The sequence below is a fragment of the Scyliorhinus torazame genome, chromosome 1, assembly GCF_047496885.1.
Source record: "Scyliorhinus torazame isolate Kashiwa2021f chromosome 1, sScyTor2.1, whole genome shotgun sequence".
Taxonomy (NCBI): domain Eukaryota; kingdom Metazoa; phylum Chordata; class Chondrichthyes; order Carcharhiniformes; family Scyliorhinidae; genus Scyliorhinus; species Scyliorhinus torazame.
This window is the reverse complement of record NC_092707.1, coordinates 28,384,232-28,407,177: the sequence shown is the minus strand read 5'-3', so window position 1 is coordinate 28,407,177 and position 22,946 is coordinate 28,384,232. Positions and strand designations below refer to the sequence as shown.

General features: G+C 47.1%; 1 protein-coding gene across 4 annotated transcripts in view; it reads right to left on the bottom strand.

Moving 5' to 3' along the window:
• mvk (mevalonate kinase) overlaps nt 1–22,946 on the bottom strand; it is a 68,218-nt gene that overhangs the window by 8,070 nt on the left and 37,202 nt on the right. For all 4 annotated transcript variants that reach the window (XM_072479623.1, XM_072479477.1, XM_072479541.1 and 1 more), the window contains 2 exons: nt 8,352–8,397; nt 6,048–6,138 (listed from right to left, as the gene is read on the bottom strand). In XM_072479623.1, the coding sequence (XP_072335724.1) occupies nt 6,048–6,138; nt 8,352–8,397 (137 nt within the window). The remainder of the gene's footprint in view (nt 1–6,047; nt 6,139–8,351; nt 8,398–22,946) is intronic.

Sequence of the window (22,946 nt, the reverse complement as noted above, 5' to 3'; positions counted from 1 at the left end):
ACACGTCCAAATTCGGGAGGGGAATTTGGAGACGAGAGCACTCCCAGAATCTTGTTGCTTTTGTCCTTTTCACTGACAGAGATCACGGGGCAGGGAGTTACTATTAAATTAAGCTTGGTAATTTTCTGAAGTGCATCCTGCAGATGCTAGAAGTTATATTGCCGACACAGCGCTCTGATGAAAGACAGGCTGGACAATAGTAGCTGCATGCACAAGTGGACTGCTTCGTCTTGGATGGTGTCAGGTTTCCAATGACATTGAAGCTGCACGCTGAGTTAACCGTTGTTAATGGTGGAGATGCTCTTAGGGGTGGTGAGCAACCCACCAGAATGCCCAGACTGTGCTGTTGTTGCTATATTGTTCATATAGAAACAGGGATAAGTCATTCATCTCAAGCCTGATCCACCATTCAAGTATATCCTGCAACATTTGTACCTCATCCAGCAGAGGGCAGTAAAGCAGAGCTGCTGATTGGCTGTTGCGGGGGAAATTTGCATCAATCGTGTGCTCACCCTAACTTGAAGGTGTACCTCAGCAAGAGACCCTAGCTGTTCAAGTGAAGACAAGCATCCAGTAGAGGGCAGTAGAGCGGAGCTGCTGATTGGCTGTTGCGGGGGAAATTTGCATACGTCCATGTGCTCACCCCAAGTTGAAGGTGGTTTGTGGAGGAGTTGTCGTCAAGTGACACTTAAACCCGAAACACTTCTTCAGTGTTTCCCTCCCTACCCCCTCCTCTAACCAAAAAAAAAAACAACCGCTGTAAAGATCAAGAGGAAGGCTCGAGGGCAGGCAGAAGTCGAAAGAAGTTGAACCGTGACGTCACAGCCTGCAGGTTTGGGACTGGCTGGTGACTGGTAAATAGTTTTTCTTTTATTTTCCCTCGGGTGTTATCGTGCGGGGCGCAGAGGTTGCTGAGTGAGTGCTTGCTGAGAAGGGGAGTGAATAGCAGGTAAGCTCTTTCTTTCTTTATCTAGTCGGGATGGCAGGGAAGGTAGTGCAATGTTCCTCCTGCAGAATGTTTGAGGTGAGGGACGCCGTCAGTGTCCCTGATTTCATCTGTGGGAAGTGCACCATCTCCAGCTCCTCAGAAACAGCGTTAGGGAACTGGAGCTAGATGAATTTCAAATCATTCGGGAGGCAGAGGTGGTCATAGATAGAAGCTTCAGGGATGTAGTTACTCCGAAGAATAAAGACAGATGGGTGACGGTGAGAGGGGCTGGGAGGAAGCAGTCAGTACAGGGATCCCCTGTGATTGTTCCCCTTAGTAACAAGTATACAGCTTTGGATACTGTTTGGGGGGGGGGGGGGGGGCAGGTGGGGGGGGACTTACCAGGGGTAAGCCATGGGGTACAAGTCTCTGGCACAGAGTATGTCCCTGTTGCTCAGAAGGGAAGGGGGGAGAGGAGTAGAGCATTAGTCATTGGAGTCTCCATAGTTAGGGGGATAGATAGGAGATTCTGTGGGAACGAGAGAGACTCGCAGTTGGTGTGTTGCCTCCCAGGTGCCAGGGTGCGTGATGTCTCCGATCGTGTTTTCGGGATCCTTAAGGGGGAGGGGGAGCAGCCCCAAGTCATGGGCCACATAGGTACCAACGACATAGGTAGGAAAAGGGATAGGGATGTAAGGCAGGAATTCAGGGAGCTAGGGTGGAAACTTAGATCTAGGACAAACAGAGTTATTATCTCTGGGTTGTTACCCGTGCCACGTGATAGCGAGACGAGGAATAGGGAGAGAGAGTTGAACACGTGGCTACAGGGATGGTGGAGGAGGGAGGGTTTCAGATTTCTGGATAATTGGGGCTCATTCTGGGGTCGGTGGGACCTCTACAAACGGGATGGTCGACACCTGGACCAGAGGGGTACCAATATCCTGGGGGGGAAATTTGCAAATGCTCTTCGGGAGGGTTTAAACTAGTTCAGCAGGGGCTTGGGAACCTGAATTGTAGCTCCAGTATACTGGAGGTTGAGAGTAGTGAGGTCATGAGTAAGGTTTCAAAGTTGCAGGAGTGTTCCGGCAGGCAGGGTGGTGGTTTAAAGTGTGTCTTCTTCAATGCCAGGAGCATCCGGAATAAGGTGGGTGAACTTGCGGCATGGGTTGGTACCTGGGACTTCGATGTTGTGGCCATTTCGGAGACATGGATAGAGCAGGGACAGGAATGGTTGTTGCAGGTGCCGGGGTTTAGATATTTCAGTAAGCTCAGGGAAGGTGGTAAAAGAGGGGGAGAGGTGGCATTATTAGTCAAGGACAGTATTACGGTGGCAGAAAGGACGTTTGATGAGGACTTGTCTACTGAGGTAGTATGGGCTGAGGTTAGAAACAGGAAAGGAGAGGTCACCCTGTTAGGGTTTTTCGATAGGCCTCCGAAAAGTTCCAGAGATGTAGAGGAAAGGATTGCAAAGATGATTCTGGATAGGAGCGAAAGCAACAGGGTAGTTGTTATGGGGGACTTTAACTTTCCAAATATTGACTGGAAACGCTATAGTTCGAGTACTTTAGATGGGTCTGTTTTTGTCCAATGTGTGCAGGAGGGTTTCCTGACACAGTATGTAGATAGGCCAACGAGAGGCGAGGCCATATTGGATTTGGTACTGGGTAATGAACCAGGACAGGTGTTAGATTTGGAGGTCGGTGAGCACTTTGGTGATAGTGACCACAATTCGATTAAGTTTACTTTAGTGATGGAAAGGGATAGGTATATACCACAGGGCAAGAGTTATATCTGGGGGAAAGGCAATTATGATGTGATGAGGCAAGACTTAGGATGCATCGGATGGAGAGGAAAACTGCAGGGATGGGCACAATGGAAATGTGGAGCTTGTTCAAGGAACAGCTACTGCGTGTCCTTGATAAGTATATACCTATCAGGCAGGGAGGAAGTGGTCGAGCAAGGGAACCGTGGTTTACTAAAGCAGTCGAAACACTTGTCAAGAGGAAGAAGGAGGCTTATGTAAAGATGAGACATGAAGGTTCAGTTAGGGCGCTCGAGAGTTACAAGTTAGCTAGGAATGACCTAAAGAGAGAGCTAAGAAGAGCCAGGAGGGGACATGAGAAGTCTTTGGCAGGTAGGATCAAGGATAACCCTAAAGCTTTCTATAGATATGTCAGGAATAAACGATTGACTAGGGTAAGAGTAGGGCCAGTCAAGGACAGTAGTGGGAAGTTGTGCTTGGAGTCAAAGGAGATAGGAGAGGTGCTAAATGAATATTTTTCGTCAGCATTCACACAGGAAAAAGACAATGTTGTCGAGGAGAATACTGAGATTCAGGCTACTAGACTAGAAGGGCTTGAGGTTCATAAGGAGGAGGTGTTAGCAATTCTAGAAAGTGTGAAAATAGATAAGTCCCCTGGGCCGGATGGAATTTATCCTAGGATTCTGTGGGAAGCTAGGGAGGAGATTGCTGAGCCTTTGGCTTTGATCTTTAAGTCATCTTTGTCTACAGGAATAGTGCCAGAAGACTGGAGGATAGCAAATGTTGTCCCCTTGTTCAAGAAGGGGAGTAGAGACAACCCCGGTAACTATAGACCAGTGAGCCTTACTTCTGTTGTGGGCAAAATCTTGGAAAGGTTTATAAGAAATAGGATGTATAATCATCTGGAAAGGAATAATTTGATTAGAGATAGTCAACACGGTTTTGTGAAGGGTAGGTCGTGCCTCACAAACCTTATTGAGTTCTTTGAGAAGGTGACCAAACAGGTGGATGAGGGTAAAGCAGTTGATGTGGTGTATATGGATTTCAGTAAAGCGTTTGATAAGGTTCCCCACGGCAGGCTACTGCAGAAAATACGGAGGCATGGGATTCAGGGTGATTTAGCAGTTTGGATCAGAAATTGGCTAGCTGGAAGAAGACAAAGGATGGTGGTTGATGGGAAATGTTCAGACTGGAGTCCAATTACTAGTGGTGTACCACAAGGATCTGTTTTGGGGCCACTGCTGTTTGTCATTTTTATAAATGACCCAGAGGAGGGCGTAGAAGGATGGGTGAGTAAATTTGTAGATGACACTAAAGTCGGTGGGGTTGTGGACAGTGCGAAAGGATGTTACAAGTTACAGAGGGACATAGATAAGCTGCAGCGCTGGGCTGAGAGGTGGCAAATGGAGTTTAATACAGAAAAGTGTGAGGTGATTCATTTTGGAAGGAATAACAAGACGACAAAGTACTGGGCTAATGGTAAGATTCTTGGCAGTGTGGATGAGCAGAGAGATCTCGGTGTCCATGTACATAGATCCCTGAAAGTTGCCACCCAGGTTGAGAGGGTTGTTAAGAAGGCGTACGGTGTGTTAGCTTTTATTGGTAGAGGGATTGAGTTTCGGAGTCATGAGGTCATGTTGCAGCTGTACAAAACTCTGGTGCGGCCGCATTTGGAGTATTGCGTGCAATTCTGGTCGCCGTACTATAGGAAGGATGTGGAAGCATTGGAAAGGGTGCAGACAAGATTTACCAGAATGTTGCCTGGTATGGAGGGAAGATCTTATGAGGAAAGGCTGAGGGACTTGAGACTGTTTTCGTTAGAGAGAAGAAGGTTAAGAGGTGACTTAATTGAGGCATACAAGATGATCAGAGGATTGGATAGGGTGGACAGCGAGAGCCTTTTTCCTCGGATAGTGATGTCTAGCACGAGGGGACATAGCTTTAAATTGAGGGGAGATAGATATAAGACAGACGTCAGAGGTAGGTTCTTTACTCAGAGTAGTAAGGGTGTGGAATGCCCTGCCTGCAACAGTAGTGGACTCGCCAACACTAAGGGCATTCAAATGGTCATTGGGTAGATATATGGACGATAAGGGAATAGTGTATATGGGCTTTAGAGTGGTTTCACAGGTCGGCGCAACATCGAGGGCCGAAGGGCCTGTACTGCACTGTAATGTTCTATGTTCTTACTTCATTAACCTACTTTTGTTCTACACTCCTCAATGTTTGTACCCAACAGAAACCAACAGTTAATCCAGTTACCTTTCTGGGCAATGGTGCCTTTCAGGGTGTCGATTGTGCAGGATTCAATAATGGCCAGGGTAGTGAAGAGGCTGGTCAGCACTTTAGCCTTGTTCCCTGCAATCGCTGGTTGGTCTCGGTCATAGTTGAGGATGAGGATGTTCATTATGCCTCTACCTCCTGTTAGTTTCTGGATTGCCTATCCCCATTCTTGACTGGACGTGGTAGGGATCGAGCAGAGCTCTTATCTACTTAGCTGCGTGTGTAGTCAGCTATTTTTGGTGCTTAACATGTTGGTTCCTTATTCATAGGTATGCCTGGCTTATCTTTCTACATAGCACTAAAGAATAGAACATATTCCATTCTAAGCACTTGGGTCAAGCATTCCAGATCAGTTTTTTAAAAAATTACAGGGTGTGGGCATTTGTTGCCCATCCCTAATTGCCCCAGAATTGAGCAGCTTGCTAGGCTTGCATTTAAAAGTCAGCCACATTGCTGTGTGTCTGGAGTCACGTGTAGACCAGACCAGGTAAGGATGACGGAATTCCTTCCCTAAAAAGGAGATTAGCGAACCAGATGGGTTTTTATGACCATTGACAATGGTTTCCTGATCATCCTCAAGACTTTTAATGTCAGATGATTATTGAATTTTGCCATCTGCCATGGTGGGATTCAAACCTGGGTCCCCAGAGTGTTATGACGGGTCCCTGGATTACCCGTCCAGTGACAATATTACTACGCCACCGCCTCCCTTCTATCGCACAGGGTAAAGTTTCCGTTATTCTGTACCAAGAACATGCTTCAGCCTCAACTTCACGAACGTCCTTCACTGCACTCTTGACATGTTTCTACTTCCTACATCTGCCATTTTGTGACTTGTCTAAGGGGGACCAATTACCTGGTGCCAAAGTATGCAGCAGTTCTGTAAGGTGACACCATGCTCAATGTGAATTGGGTCGAGACTGCCAAAATTTCTGTCACTCTAGAAATCTAGATGAAATGTCAAGGACACAATGAAGGTTGGAACAGAATAATAATACCAGGCAAGTGGTAAAGAAATTCCTCAAGCCATTCAGTTCTGCTGACAGGGATCATTTTTATTTTTAAAAAACTCACTTTATTAAGTTTATCTTTGACTCCTGCGACTAACACTTTTGTACTTCTTGACACCTTTGTGTTAGTAAGAAGTATCCGGAGGGTGGGGACACTCAAACAAAGAGAAGAAGAAATATTTAGTAAACAAATAAAAATATTAGAATACATTACACTCATTGTACTCACTTTATCCTTTTTACATCGCTTAACAAAGGAAACACTTTGCTCAACATGAGACATTCCCTTTTAGAAGCCAATAGCACACACAGATCAAGCTGCATCTGTACCACTCTGAGATGAAATTTACTGAGCTGTTGTATACTAGAAACAGTGCAGACTTTTGTTTTGGCTTACAATGACATCAACTCGTGGCAGGTTTACATTTGTATGCAGTTTTAATTTGTCAGGACACAGTTTTTAAATCCATATTTCTTTTTAAATTGTCAGAACACAGTTTTTAAATCCATATTTCTTCTAATAAAAAGACAGGAAATTACATTTTTAGGTTAAATACAAAACTACCCTGCCTTCTATTTATGCCAGTTTCTTAAAAAGAATAATCCCCATCTTAACTATCGGATTAAAAGTTCACTAATTAAAAGTAATCAATCTCTATGCTATTGCTTTTCAAAATGAATTCCAAGCCATGGGCCCCAAAGGATCTTCCAGAGGACTGGAGGAGGAGATGTAGAAAGATCATCTGTATCAATATTTCTGTAGTTATTATATTTTGCTGTATTTGTTGATTTAGAAGAATGTTTTTCTGAAATTATATTGTTATATTTTGGGTCTGTCACTAGATGAAGGAGTTCTCCCATTTCAACAAAAAAGTCAAAAAACACTCTTCTGTGGTAGCATATGTCTGCATTTAGTAATCAGGTTACCTCTTTAAATTCCTGGAGCAATTACTAAATAACAAGAACAAATACAAACATCTCAACATCTCCATGCCACAATGTCCATTTCCCCAAATGAACCAGCATTCTTCCTCGAAGAAGAACATGCTAACAGACCAGCCACTGGTCAAGGAGGATGAACAAGCAGACCAAAATTACTGTTCAATTCAACTTTAAGATTAAAAATAATGCCCAAAGCAGGGACCAAGCTCAATTTGGATTCTGCATCCCTTCATCCTGTTCCTCATCCTCTACAATATGGTTCCTGCATTCCAATGGAACTTTATCTATGCTGAAGCAATGGTGCTTCCAAGTTTGAAATGGCGTAGGCTGGTTACTTTGCTGTTTGCTTAAACAGACAAGTAACCTGGAGCAGATGGTTTACAATGTGACTTGTTAAGTACAGTTAACCTGGCATGCAGCAAACATTTCCAAACAACCAGCAAAGAGGTGTTTGCTACATTCGGATTGACTGCACAGCTGGTTTAGCACACTGGGCTAAATAGCTGGCTTTTAAAGCAGACTAAGGCAGGCCAGCAGCACGGTTCAATTCCCGAACCAGCCTCCCCGAACAGGTGCCGGAATGTGGCGACTAGGGGCTTTTCACAGTAACTTCATTGAAGCCTACTTGTGACAATAATCGATTTTCATGATATTTCACAAGTATTCAGTCGTGGACTTTAGAATATGTCTTTACAGCTACTTCTTTATCTGGGTCGAAACACCCCAGAGTGCAACATGATGTGCGTAGAAACTTGAATATTATTGCACTTTGATGGCCACTTTGAAATGTTTGTGATGTTCTTTCAGATGATTTACAAATAAAGTATATTTTTGCAAAGGAAAAAGCTGCAACCTTGGAGGAGGAATTTAAATAGTCATTCTGGTCCTGCCATTGTAGATCTCATGGTTGGCTCAAAAGCACCAGGCCTTGGGAACATGTCCCTTACACCCTTAGCTGTAAAACTGCATGCTGTGTAGAGAGAGTCCGTGGGGGAGGGGGCATAAGAGATGATCTTAAATATGAAAACTTAGTAAAAATACAAATCAGAATGTTGCATTTTTCAAAGTAAAAGGACATGACCTATGACACTTTTTTTTTTTTTTTAAACAGAATATGGAGTAAATGAGATTAAATATTTGGAGAATTAGACAAAAATAATTCATGCTAAAACTGGGAAAGTTTCCAGTTTCAATGTCCTTCATTTTTAAAAAAGAAATTTATCAGGGATTGGAATTTGATAAATTATCAAATCAACAGCCTTCATTGTATTGAACTATTTAATTGCTCGTCAATATTTAATTTAATAACATTAACAACTGAATCATTAATTTATGAAGAATACTACAGAGTTATCAAAAGTTGTACCACATTTTAGAAAGTGGTTCTAACGTTACCAAAGTTAGTCAAATGAATGAAAATAGATACCTGGACAAAGGGACAATTTTACCTGCGTGATATCTCAACATTCCCCCTAAAGCAGAACAAAAGAAGAAGAAAAGATCATTTAAGATTGGAAACATTTGATTGACATTAAAATAAACAGATCTTGGGTTCTTCTCTGAGCTTCTCAAATCTCTGGGGTAAATATGTCTACTGACAACAGAATTTCATTAAAACACAGATCGTCTCAATCGATCAGCCAATAGCTGAGCTATGCAGACAAGGCAAGTACAAAATTTAATCCCCAATTTGTACTCAGTTACCAATTTCACCCATGTTGGCAATAGAGACGGGCTATTATTTGGTAATCGTGGGATACAAAAGAAAAATAATATCTTTGTTTGATCATTGCCTGGCAACCCCTACTGGAAGATCTTCTTGATTCATGAAGCATAGATGTCCCACTTGCAGTTCTAGTTCACAAGCCTTGCCCAGGTGCTCAAAGTACCCTCTTGCACCACCCTCCTCCTCCTGCCCCTTGACCAAGTCGAGTTTCAGAGGAGTACAGACACATTATCTTATTTTCTTAACAGACCACAAGGTTAGTCAACACACATTCAAATGCTTTCTTTGTCCACTCCCATTAGATAATGCCAGCAAGGCTCGAGCTTCATATCTGCAAATAAACGAGTGTATAATATACAAGGAGGTTTTAGAGGGGATGAGAGGAAAAACATTTTTACCCAGGGTCGGATGGGAGTCTTGAACTCGCTGCCTGAAAAGATGGTGGAATCAGGGACCTTCATAACATTTGAGAAATATTTTGATGTGCACTTGCGATCCCAAGGCATAAAAGGCTATGGGCCAAATGCGGAGACAGGGGATTAGAATAGTCAGGTTGTTGTTTTTCACTAGCACAGGACCTTTTCTGTGCTGCATGACTATGACTCTAAGAGAGAAATCCAAGCTGCTGCTGTGAGCATGCCACCTGGTGGCATGGCTTGCAAAGTGCGCACCGTGGGATTCCACAGGGTCCAAATCCGAGATCAACACAGAGGTAGACACACTTTTAAGGGTCCCCACGTTATACCCCCACCCCTGGTGTGGCGACCCGCCACCAATGATGCCAATGCCCTTCTGACCCCGCAATTCACGGCACCGAAACCCAAACTCCTTGCTTGAAAGACTGCTGTAGTGCTCTTTAACTTACGACAACAAGCTTGCACTGTAGAGTGGCTCGGTAACACAGCGCTTAGCACGGTTGCTTCACAGCTCCAGGGTCCCAGGTTCGATTCCCGCTTGGGTCACTGTCTATGTGGAGTCTGCACGTTCTCCCCCTGTTTGCGTGGGTTGCCTCTGGGTGCTCCGGTTTCCTCCCACAAGTCCCAAAAGACGTGCTTGTTAGCTAAATTGCCGTTGGTATACTTAACTTGTTAGGTGAATTGGACATTCTGGATTCTCCCTCATAGTACCCAAACAGGCACCTGAGAGTGGCGACTAGGGATTTTTACAGTAACCTCATTGCCATGTTAATGTAAGCCTACTTATGACAATAAAGATTATCATTAATTGATTAGTTGAAATGCACAATATGCAAGTCTATACTTCACTTTCTTGAGATATAAAAACTCCATAAGATCCCCCCGCCACACTGAGGCACTGGGTAGAGAAATTGACCTCCACCCCTTCAGCACCCGCCTTCGCGTAATCAGCATGGCAAGGCCAGGACATCAGACCCACCCCAGTCTGCAGCTCCGGCAGATCCGACACCCAAATCTGGCCCCTAAGGGGCTTCAGTTCAATTTGCAGAATCGCCGACATGGTGCTAAAGAAGGAGACCCAAAACCCCTAGAGCTTAGGACACGACCAGAATATGTGTACATGATTAGCCGAGCACCTCTCACAACACTCGTGCTCATCCTCCACTCCCGCAAACAACCTGCTCATCCTAGACTTTGTCAAATGGACTCTGTGCACTACCTTCAACTATATCAACCCTAAGCTCGCAGACAATGACATTGCATTCACCCTCCGCAAGGCGACGCACCACACCCCATCCTCCAATTCCAACCCCAGCTTCTCTTCTCACTTAACTTTAACTTCCTCCAACGACACAATAATCCTACCATAAATCCCCGAGGTACTCCCTTCCTCCACCCTTGCCAGCGACAGAACTGTTGTGTTATTCACCCTGGGGTAACACGGACTGCAACAGGATGCAGATAAATGGTAAAGCATACACCAAACGTAGGCGTTGGTTCAATACGATTTATTGAACTTCTGTAACAATGCATACAGCTGGCCGTGGGTTGACACTCTACTACTCTAAGTGTACTAACTCTAACTTACTAGACCAGGCTAGCTCTGATCCACGTGTAGAAGGTGCTGACTGATATATACACCCTGACTGTTGCTATAGTTGTCACCAGTGGAAAGAGGCAAAGTGCTGATGCCTCGTGTGTTTTATAGTTGGAAGCCCCCCCCTCTGGTGTTCTGTCTGGTGATTGGTTGTATTCTTTCCTGGATGTTGATTGGCTAACCTGGGTGTCTGTCACTGCCTGTTTTTACCTCATGATGTGCATGGGTGCATATTATGACATCCCCCTTTTTAAAAAAAAAATTGTCGGTTGCTTAGAGCATATACGACATATTTACAGATGTAACTATTTACAGCAAATGGCGAGTGAAGGCATATGTACATGTAAGGTGTCCAGCATGCAGATACAGTACAATACGAATAAAGGAAATATTTATAAGTGCAATCTCTGGGGCTGGCGTTGGATCCTTGTCGATAGCCTGAGAGGTGGATGTGGGGACGACGGTGCCTTGACAGGCGGGATTGCAGCCAGATTGGTGGCCTGGAGGAGCGAGGTGTCCGGAAAAGGCATAACGACAGCTGGGAACGTGAGATCCGGTGGTGGGCAGGCAAGTTTGCGTAGTGCCCTTCTGTTGCGCCTGACAATGGATCCATCAGTCATGGGAACCACGAACGACCTGAGAGCAGCCTGTCAAAGAACAACAGCTGGAGCGGACCAGCCTCCATCAGGCAACTTGATGCGAACAGCATCTTCCGGAGAGAGCACAGGCAAATCAGTAGCATGAGCATCGTATGTTAGCTTTTGCCGGTTTCTCAGTTGCTGCACCTTTTGCAGCACTGGGAGATGATCCAGGTCAGGTACACGAATGGCCGGAACAGTCGTCCGCAGGTCACGATTCATAAGTTGTTGTGCCGGAGACATACCGGCGGACAGAGGGGTTGCCATGTACGCCAGGAGCGCAAGGCAAAAGTCAGAAGCGGAGTCCGCAGCCTTGCAGAGCAGTTGCTGCACGATATGGACCCCTTTCTCGACCTTCCCGTTAGATTGCGGGTAATGCGGGCTCGAGGTAATGTGCTTGAACTAGTATAGCTTCGCGAAGTTGGACCACTTTTGGCTGTGGAAACAGGGACCGTTGTTGCTCATGATCGTGAGCGGAATACCATGCCTGGCAAATGTCTCCTTGCAGGCCTTGTTGACAGTCCTTGATGTGAGGTCGGGCAGTTTCACCACTTCGGGGTAACTTGAGAAGTAGTCAATTATAAGCACGTAGTCACGCTCATTGGCGTGAAAAAGGTTGATTCCTACCTTAGACCACGGAGAGATCACGATCTAGTGTTGCTGGAGTGTTTCTTTGGGCTGAGCAGGGCTGGAAACGCTGGCAAGTCGCACAATTGAGGACCATCTTGGATATGTCCTCGTTGATTCCAGGCCAATAGACAGCCTGCCGGGCCCTGTGCCTGCATTTCTCGATACCGAGGTGTCCATTGTGGATCTGTTTGAGCATTAAGCTCTGGAGGCTGCGAGGAATAACGATACGGTCCAGCTTGAGGAGGATCCCCTCGACAACTGTTAGGTCATCCTTGACATTAAAGAACCCTTTCTGCCAACCATTTGCAAGGTGATGTATGACCCGCTGCAGAAGAGGGTCCTTGGCAGCCTCTTCTCGAATGTTGACGACTCATTCGTCAGAGTCCGGGGGTTGCTGGCACACAGTTGCACCTGTGCCTCAATTTGGCGGATGAAGTCGACCTGTTCACAGGGTGAGGTGATGACGCGAGACAGGGCATTCGCAATGATTAGCTCCTTGCCCGGTGTGCAAACCAATTCAAAATCATACCTGCGGCATCAAAGGAGAATGTGCTTGAAGCCTGGGCGTCATGTCATTCAAGTCCTTGTGAATGCTATGGACTAGGGGTCTGTGGTCAGTCTCTACTGTGAAGGTTGGTAGACCATAGACGTAATCATGGAACTTTACAATACCGGTGAGGAGGCCCAGACACTTTCTTTATCCGAGCATACCTCTGCTCAGTGGGAGTCATGGCCCTGTACGCATAGGCCACTGGAGCCCAGGACGAGGAGTCATCCTTTTGGAGGAGCACCGCACCAATGCCGTCCTGGCTGGCGTCCATGGAGATTTTTGTCTTCCGCTCTGGGTCAAAAAACGCTAGTACGGGAGCAGTGGTGAGCTTCGCCTTTAACTCGAGCCACTCTGCTTGATGTGTGGGTAGCCACTGGAAGGGGACTCCTTCACCAGATGCCTGAGAGCCGTGGTGTGTGATGAGAGGTTGGGAATGAACTTTCCCAAGAAGTTAACCATACCCAAGAAGCGGAGTACCGCCTTTTTGTCTTCCGGGATTTTCATGGTGTTGACGGCCTTGACTTTGTCCGAGTCCGGTTGCACGCCCTGCTGAGATATTTGATCACCCAAAAACTTGATTGATGACATGCCAAAGGAGCATTTGGCCTTGTTCAACTTGAGGCCGTTGGCATGTATGTGGCTAAAGACTTGTTGGAGACGAGATGTGTGTTCCTCTGGGGTCGTGGACCATATAATGACATCATCAACATAAACCCGCACATCCGCAATGCCCTCCAGCATCTGTTCCATGATCCTGTGAAAGATTTCAGAGGCTGAAACAATATCAAACGGCATGCGGTTGTAACAGTACCTTCCGAAAGGTGTATTAAACGTGCAGAGCCTCCTGCTGGACTCGTCCAGTTGTATCTGCCAGAAGCCATGCAATGCATCTAGCTTCGTGAAGAATTTGGCATGTGCCATCTCACTGGTTAGCTCCTCCCACTTCGAGATCGGGTAGTGTTCCCGCATTATGTTTCGGTTAAGATCCTTGGGATCTATGCATATGTGCTGTTCTCCAGAGGGCTTCTTCACACAGAGTATCGAGCTGACCCAGTCAGTCGGTTCCGTCACTTTAGAGATTATACCCTGGTCTTGGATCTCTTGCAGCTGCGCCTTTAAACGGGCCTTCAGAGGAGCCGACACCCGGCGTGGTGCATGGATCACAGGCGTGGCATCAGGCCCGAGTAAGATTTTGTAGCGGTACAGCAGCGTGCCCATCCCACTGAACACATCCGGGTATTGTGACAGGATTTCGTCAATGTCAGCCTGAAGATTCATATTGGCAGAGGACATGGCATGTACGCGCTGGACGAGATGGAGTAGCTTGCATGCATGGGCACCAAGCAGGGAAGCCTTGTCAGGCTTGACGATTTCGAATCGCAGTGTGGCTTTGATGGCCTTGTTGGAGACATGCAGGTGACAAGACCCTAATGCAGTAATGGCATTGCCATTATAATCAAGCAGCTGGCAGGCCGGCGGAAGAATTTTTGGCTGCCTTTGGATGCGAGCAAGATTTGCTTGAGATATAAGATTGGCTGAAGCACCAGTGTCCAGCTTGAACCGGATGCTGCATTGGTTGACTTGTACCACAGCACGCCATTCGTCCGCAGAATCCACGTTGAGGATGGGTAGGCGTGTTGCTGAATTTGAGGAGGTCTTGTCATACTGTGGTAATGATGCCCACACGATATGGGGACTCCAGACAGTCGTCCTCTGGATCCGTGGTGTTACCAGGTTCCGAATCCAGTAGCTCTTGGTGCACACTTCAAACTCGGCTGCGTTGGAACTGGGATCGCTGGCCCACGATCGGAGGTGCAGACCTGTACAAGGCTCCATAATGGCCAAGCTTCCACAATTTAAACATCGCCTGCCTCTTGCAGAGCATTGTCACTTTAAGTGGGCGGTGCCGCAGTTCGGGCACGTCATGACGTTGACGTCGTAACACTCCGTCTTTCGTCGCACATGCGCAGTGCGGTCAGCCGCCGCTCGCACCTGCGCAGTGTGGTCTTCGGCCGCTTCGTTCTCCCGTCCGTGGTGCGCATGCGTGGGACCCCGGGAAAAGCGTGCGAAATGGCTGCCTTCATCGATGCTAAGGCGTCGCATTCGGGCGATGGCCTGTACATTCTGCCTCGTGGGAGGCAAGTTGGTCTTGTTCTGCCGATTTAAGGCAGGAGTAGCGACTTTTTGCCTGTTCATGCACTTTACACGTCTCAATAGCTACTGGCAGGGTCATGTTTTTTATATTTAGGAGCTGCTCCCGCAGGGCGTCGGAGTGGACCCCAAACACGATCTGATCCCTGATGAGGGAATCAGCGGTGTCACCGTAGTTACAGGGTTGCGCTAATATGCAGAGACGAGTTAGAAAGGATTGGAAAGGCTCATCCTTACCCTGAAGGCGTTGCTGGAAGACATAGCGCTCAAAGCTCTCGTTCGTTTCAACTTCACAGTGACTATCGCATTTGGCTAACACGGTCTGGAACTTGGTCCTGTCCTCGCCGTTGGCAAAAGTGAGTGAATTGAAGATTTGGATGGCCTGGTCCCCCGCAGTCGATAGGAGCAGCGCGATTTTTCTGGCATTGGACGCATCCTCGAGGCCTCAATGTATAGACTGAATTTCTGCTTGAAGACCCGCCAGTTGGCGCCGAGATTTCCGGAGACCCGGAGCTGTGGAGGGGCCTGGGTCTTCTCCATGCCGCTGGATGGCACTTGCTGGTCATCACTGAATTATTCAAGGTAAATTACTTAGATGAAGCAGACTCCTGGCATTATGTCATGTTATCCACCCTGGGGTAACACGGACTGCAACAAGATGCAGATGAACGGCAAAGCATACACCAAACGTAGGTGTTGGTTCAATACGATTTATTGAAATTCTGTAACAATGCGTACAGCTTGTTGTACTCTACTACTCTAAGTGCACTAACTCTAACTTACGAGACCAGGCTAGCTCTGATCCACATGTAGAAGGTGCTGACTGATATATACACCCTGACTGTCGCTACAGTTGTCACCAGTGGAAAGAGGCGGAGTGCTGATGCCTCGTGTGTTTTATAGTTGGAAGCCCCCTTCTGGTGTTCTGTCTGGTGATTGGTTGTGTTCTTTCCTGCATGTTGATTGGGTAACCCGGGTGTCTGTCACTGCCTGTTTTTACCTCATGATGTGCATGGGTGCATATTATGACAAGAACCATCGCCAACAATTAGGACAGTGCCCCACAGGGCATATCAGAAAGATCTTTTTTGCAAAATTACAAACCTGTAGATAATTTCCCAAACTACCCAAATTTCCCCAACTACTCCTCCAGGCTCACAAGTCGCTCCTCCAAAAACAAATCCCTCATCCCTTCTACCCCCTTCTCCTCCTATCCCCTAAACCTGGCATCCAACCTCGCCAGCTCAAACATGTGGTTTGCACAAATCAGCACCAGATTCGATACCATCCCCAATTTAAATCGTCTCCATTTCTTCAACGTGGAGACTACCTCGGTTTTCACTGAACATTTCCCCAGAGCAAGCGGCAGCGTGGCCGTCACTAACACCCTTAACCCCGACTCCTTACACAACCCCGACTCCATCCGCACTCATACAGGATCCCCACATCACCCCAGCACCTTCTCAGCATTCACCGCCCAGTAATAATAAATCAAGCTCGGCAACGCCAACTGTCTGTCCCTCTGACGACCGTCTTCTGAATCCTAGCCACTTTACCTGCCAAAGTAAAGGACAAAATCAATCTCTCCAATCCCCCAAAGGAGGATTTTGGAGGACAAATGGCAAACCGTGGAACAAAAACAGAGGTAAAATGTTCATTTTCACCGACTGAATTCTGGTTTCCAAGGACAGAGGGAGAATATCCCACCTTTGCAAGTCGGCCTTGACCCTACTCACCAAGCTCATAAAATTCAGGTTTCGAAGCTGGCCCAATCCCGAGCTACCTGCATCCCAAACACCTAAAATGAGCACCTGTTAAACGGAACGGTTTCACCCCGACATTACCTCCCCTCCACAACAGACTGACCGGAAAACACTCACTTTTCTCCCAATTCTATTTAGACCCTGAAAAAGCCTCAAAATGGTTCAGCAGCACCAATATATCACCCATTGTGGGAATCGGAGCTGTCACATGCAAAAGAAGATCATCAGTGTACAAGGACACCCTGTGTTCCACCTCCCCCATTATCCTTCTCCACCTATCCTTGGCCCTCAGGGCAATGGCCAAAGGCTCAATTGCCAATGCAAACAAGAGGGGGGTTAAAAGCAAATTACTGCGGATTCTGGAAAATAATGGACAATCTCGGCAGGTCTGACAGCATCTGTGGAGAGAAAAGGGAGCTAACGTTTGGAGTCTGGATGACTCTTGTCACAGATGCTGTCAGACCTGCTGAGATTAGAACATCGGGCAGCACGGTGGCGCAGTGGGTTAGCCCTGCAGCCTCACGGCGCTGAGGTCCCAGGTTTGATCCCGGCTCTGGGTCACTGTCCGTGGAGTTTGCACATTCTCCCTGTGTTTGCGTGGGTTTCGCCTCCACAACCCAAAGATGTGTAGGCTAGGTGGATTGGCCATGCTAAATTGCCCCTTAATTGGAAAAAATGAATTGGGTACTCTAAATATATGGGAAAAAAAACATAGAACATAACAGTGCAGGAGGCCATTTGGCCCATCGGTCTGCATCGACCCACTTAAACCCTCACTTCCACCCTATCCCCGTAACCCAATAATCCCATCTAACCTTTTTTGTCACTAAGGGCAATTTATCATGGTCAATCCATCTAACCTGCACGTCTTTGGACTGTGGGAGGAAACCAGAGGAAACCCATGCAGACACGGGGAGAACGAGCAGACTTCGCACAGACAGTGACCCAGCGGGGAATCGAACCTGGGACCCTGGCGCTGTGAAGCCACAGTGCTATCCACTTGTGCTACCGTGCTGCCCAGTATTTTCTGTCTTTGTGTCAAACAAGAGTGTGTGTGTGTGGGGGGGGGGGGGGGGGGGGGGGGGGGGAAAGAGGTTGTGAGGCACCCCTGCCCTGCCTTGTTCCCCTATGCAGGTGGAAGTATCCTGAACTCTCATTATGTGTATGGACACTAGCCTTAGGTGCCTTATATATAAAAACCTAACACACAACACAAAGTAGGCCCTATTCCAAACCATTTCAATACTGCAAAGAAATACCCCCATTCTACTGTCACAAGCCTTCTCGGTATCCAATGCCACAATAACCTCCTGCTCCGTCCCTCCCGCCAGGAACAGTATCACGTTTAAAAGCCGCCTCACATTAGACGACAAAATGCCGACTCTTCACAAACCCCATCTGATCCTCCCCAATAACCTGAGGGAGACACTCCCCTAACCTCAGCGCTAGAATCTTAGCTAGAACCTTAGCATCCACATTCAATAAGGAAATCGGGCAGTACGACCCACACTCTACCAGGTCATTATCCTTCTTTAACAGAAGCTAAATGGACTCTTGCATCATTGACTCCAGAAGAGACCCCGCGCTACCGAATCCCCAAGCATCTCCAACAATAACAGCACCAGTCAATCAGCAAACGTTTTATAAAATCCCACCGTGAACTTATCCCACTTGCTTTCGTCCAATTATTGTCAGGATCTCCTCCTCCCCCAACAGCACATCCAACCATTCCCGATCCCCCTCCTTCACCCGAGGACACTCCAACCCCTCCGTAAACTCCACCATATCCAACTCCTCCCTGGGGGGGCTCAGACCTAACCCCCTCCCCCTCAGGTCAGCCATTTCCACCGCGAGGGATTATCCCCTCCATATCCCATATTCCTGAAACCTGAGCCCACCCAAGATGGCAGCCAGCCCCACCCACCATATGGGACAAAGAGTAATCCCCGGTCAGTCAGCAATCTAACTCCCCCTCCCCTATCCCAGAAATCTGCCAGCCACTTCCTCTTGAACCAATATCTCTCTCCTCCATCCCTTTTTCCCCACCATTCACACCTTCTAGTCACATTGAAACCTGCCTAAACAGATCCAGCCAGTCGCAGCCCCGCCCCCCCCCACCTCATTCCCGTTCACTCGCCCAGTCATTTTCAAACTCAGGGTCATGATCAGTGGGTGTCGGGAGGGCCGCGGGTCCATTGGTCGCGGCATTTCTGATCGTGGGAAGAAGCACCCAACGGCCAAATCGGCTTTTAAAAATGCCAGCCACGACTGGCTGTCAGAATGCTGGCCGTCCCGTGCATGTGTGCCCCCTCAGCAGTGGGCAGGCCCAGAGCCCAACGAGGCAGACTGCCTCCTCCTGACGTCAGCACGCTGATCCAGGAGCAGATTCTTTTAAAATATCCATGGAGTCTTCCCTCCAGAAGCGGTGGCGGGGAGCAGGTCACGGCCCTGTACATTGACGTCACGTGCTCTGGGCGGGAGAGAGATTCCTCCATTTTGAAGCTGGTGAGAGCTCCAGGGCCTCTGGTGAACAACCCATTAAGAAGCTGAAATCAGGAACAAAGCAGCATAAAGATAATTTCATGAGGTGTGGCTTTGTTAATTGTGCCAACGTAAAGCAGGATGCAAAGCCCATGTGTCTTATATGCAGGGAAGTACTGGCAAATGAAAGAATAAAACCCTCAAAACATCAAAGGCATTTGAAGACTAAGCATAGTGAGTCAGAGGACAAACCTCTTGATTTTTTTTCCAAGGATGCAGTGAGAACTTAAATCATTAGCGGAAGTCCTTTGCAGAAATGTAACATTGAATGACAAAGCAAGTGAGAACCAAGCAGTTCAGCTGTTACATTAAAGGTAAGTGAAGTTTAGGCGGTGTGGGTCGCGAAGGAAGCCAGTTGGTAATAATGGGTCCTGGGCAAAAAAGTTTGAAGAACACTGTATTAGCAACCTCAGCCTGCTAGCGAGGTAGCCATCCCCGCCAGAGTCCACATCACACAAGTAAACAACCAAATAAAGAAATTAAAACCCCAACCACTACACCCAAGAGCTAAAACTCCACCACCCCTTCCATCAACCCTGAAACTCCCCAACACCCACCCTCCACGCCAAATACACCCTCCACGAGAAAACACATAAAAAGAATAAATTCCAAACAGAACACACCAATTTCAATTAACCACAACTTGGTTAAAAGGGGAAGGGGAAAAGAAATAAAAAACAAAGAAAACACAATTTTACAACAACATCCCCAAACAAACCTGTCCCGACCACCAGCAAATCCCGTTCATTTTTTTATTTTATTTTTTTAATTATTTTTTTATTTTTATCCAATTATTTTTTTTCCAATTAAGGGGCAAATTTTAGCATGGCCAATCCACCGCGGGGTGGGGGGTAAGAGAGATCAATCTCCATCAATTTCATAAACATAGACTAGAAACATTCAGTTGGCCTGACGCCCCACCCTCTCAAGCAACTCCATGATCCTGAGATTCTGCTGCCTCAACCTATTCTCTGGGTTCTCAACCTTAGTCCTCAGGCCCTTGTTCCTGTCCTCCACCCTCCGCGCAGCTCAGCATCCAGTGAGGCCAACTGGTCAATGTGTTGCGACATCTACCTCCTTCAGCACCTCACCATGCTCCCACACAGGCTCAGAGGTTTTTCCCAATGCCTCCTTTATCGGGACCAACGCATCCTCCACCGACTTTGAGGGTTCCCAGCAATGCCTTCCCTTGCCGAATTGCCTTTCACACCTTTCTTCCCAATATTCTTTCTTGCACCTCGACATCCTCTCACAAAATGCTCTCAAATGGGTTCACCAATTATCCCGGAAACAAGGTAAAAAGGACCAAAAACCAAGGGCTCTAGCGGGAGCTACCTTACATGTGACCTCCTTCTACATATCTCCACCGGAAGCCTGTCTGTTCTTATTGACTAATCTGTCTTGATTTAAACAAATACGAATCTTCAGTCGAGTGAAGCCACCTTAAGCAAAAGCATCCAATTGTCTAGACCCCAAGCTGCTCAAAAGCAGTGACGAATTAAACAAAGCTTGAGAGAATTGGTAGTTTTCAGAAATTGTGAAAAGAATTGGTGTGAGGAGGAGCTGGAGTTTGTTGCCAAAATCCTACCAGAGTAACTAATAATAATATTTGGGAACATTATGATGCCGGTGGCCAAGTGTATCATAAAAGAACACCGACATCGATCAGAGAGAGAAATGACCCCAATACGGCAGTAAACACAACATTCAAAAACAAGGTGACGTGGTTGTTGCCCAGCCCCCTCACTCTCAATCCTGGATAGATTCTGGTCGAGTCACCCCGCTTCCGCTGGCTGCTACTCCCAAATTTCCCCAAACCCATGACGCTGGTGCTTGCCTAGTCTTCGCACCTCTCCCAATTGCTGCCCCTCTCACCTCATGCTCAAGTGGCCGGGCCTCAAGGACGACGTGCGCTCCTGACAGACTGCTGTTGTTGGCTATCTGGCCTGGCCTCTTTGTTTAGTTGGTTGTCCGTCCACCCTCCTCAGCCCTGGCTTGGAGATCAAGCGTCACCCCACTGCTCCCCTTGATGGCTGTTGGTGGGAGTCTCCTCCTAGCTTCATTCAAGGCTTCACAGGCTTTCACCCAGGTGTTAGATTGGGGACCTCATTTTTGTCTCAGGCTGCCGACTGGGCCGAATGCCAGAAGTCTGGCTGCTGCTTTGCACTTTTACTCAATGAAAGTTCAGAAACTTCACACTAATTCAGGGGATGTGTGTCTGAACTGCTCCAAGTCCCCACCACCTCCCAACGTCTGGAAAACTATTTTCTTGCTCTAAAGCAGAGTCCCAATCTGAGCCCAATGTTGTTCCGTATTGCGCATTGATAAGCTGAATGAACCAATCAGCAAATTCAGAGCTACCAGGCTCTGATTGGTGTTCCCACACAACAGACACCTCTCAGTACGGGGCTCCTCCATTGGCCGGGGCCCCACACTGCAGCGCCATGTTTCATTGAAAGTCCGTATCTGGATCAATGTGTTACAACCAACTTCTCATTAACCCTTTCCATCATTATTAATTCCCAGAAAATGATTATAAGACCATAAGACATAGGAGTGGAAGTAAGGCCATTCGGCCCATCGAGTCCACTCCACCATTCAATCATGGCTGATTTCAACTCCATTTACCCGCTCTCTCTCCATAGCCCTTAATTCCTCGAGAAATCAAGAATTTATCAACTTCAGTCTTAAAGACACTCAACGTCCCGGCCTCCACCGCCCTCTGTGGCAATGAATTCCACAGACCCACCACTCTCTGGCTGAAGAAATTTCTCCTCATCTCTGTTCTAAAGTGACTCCCTTTTATTCTAAGGCTGTGCCCCCGGGTCCTAGTCTCCCCTGCTAATGGAAACAACTTCCCTACATCCACCCTATCTAAGCCATTCATTATCTTGTAAGTTTCTATTAGATCTCCCCTCAACCTCCTAAACTCCAATGAATATAATCCCAGGATCCTCAGATGTTCATCGTATGGTAGGCCTACCATTCCTGGGATCATCCATGTGAATCTCTGCTGGACCCGCTCCAGTGCCAGTATGTCCTTCCTGAGGTGTGGGGCCCAAAATTGCTCACAGTATTCTAAATGGGGCCTAACTAATGCTTTATAAAGCTTCAGAAGTACATCCCTGCTTTTATATTCCAAGCCTCTTGAGATGAATGACAACATTGCATTTGCTTTCTTAATTACGGACTCAACCTGCAAGTTTACCTTTAGAGAATCCTGGACTAGGACTCCCAAGTCCCTTTGCACTTCAGCATTATGAATTTTGTCACCGTTTAGAAAATAGTCCATGCCTCTATTCTTTTTTCCAAAGTGCAAGACCTCGCACTTGCCCACGTTGAATTTCATCAGCCATTTCTTGGACCACTCTCCTAAACTGTCTAAATCTTTCTGCAGCCTCCCCACCTCCTCCATACTACCTGCCCCTCCACCTATCTTTGTATCATCGGCACACTTAGCCAGAATGCCCCCAGTCCCGTCATCTAGATCGTTAATATATAAAGAGAACAGCTGTGGCCCCAACACTGAACCCTGCGGGACACCACTCGTCACCGGTTGCCATTCCGAAAAAGAACCTTTTTATCCCAACTCTCTGCCTTCTGCCTGACAGCCAATCGTCAATCCATGTTAGTACCTTGGCTTGAATACCATGGGCCCTTATTTTACTCAGCAGTCTCCCGTGAGGCACCTTATCAAAGGCCTTTTGGAAGTCAAGATAGATAACATCCATTGGCTCGCCTTGGTCTAACCTATTTGTTATCTCTTCAAAGAACTCTAACAGGCACGACCTCCCCTTACTAAATCCATGCTGACTTGTCCTAATCTGACCCTGCACTTCCAAGAATTTAGAAATCTCATCCTTAACAATGGATTCTAGAATCTTGCCAACAACCGAGGTTAGGCTAATTGGCCTATAATTTTCCATCTTTTTCCTTGTTCCCTTCTTGAACAGGGGGGTTACAACAGCGATTTTCCAATCCTCTGGGACTTTCCCTGACTCCAGTGACT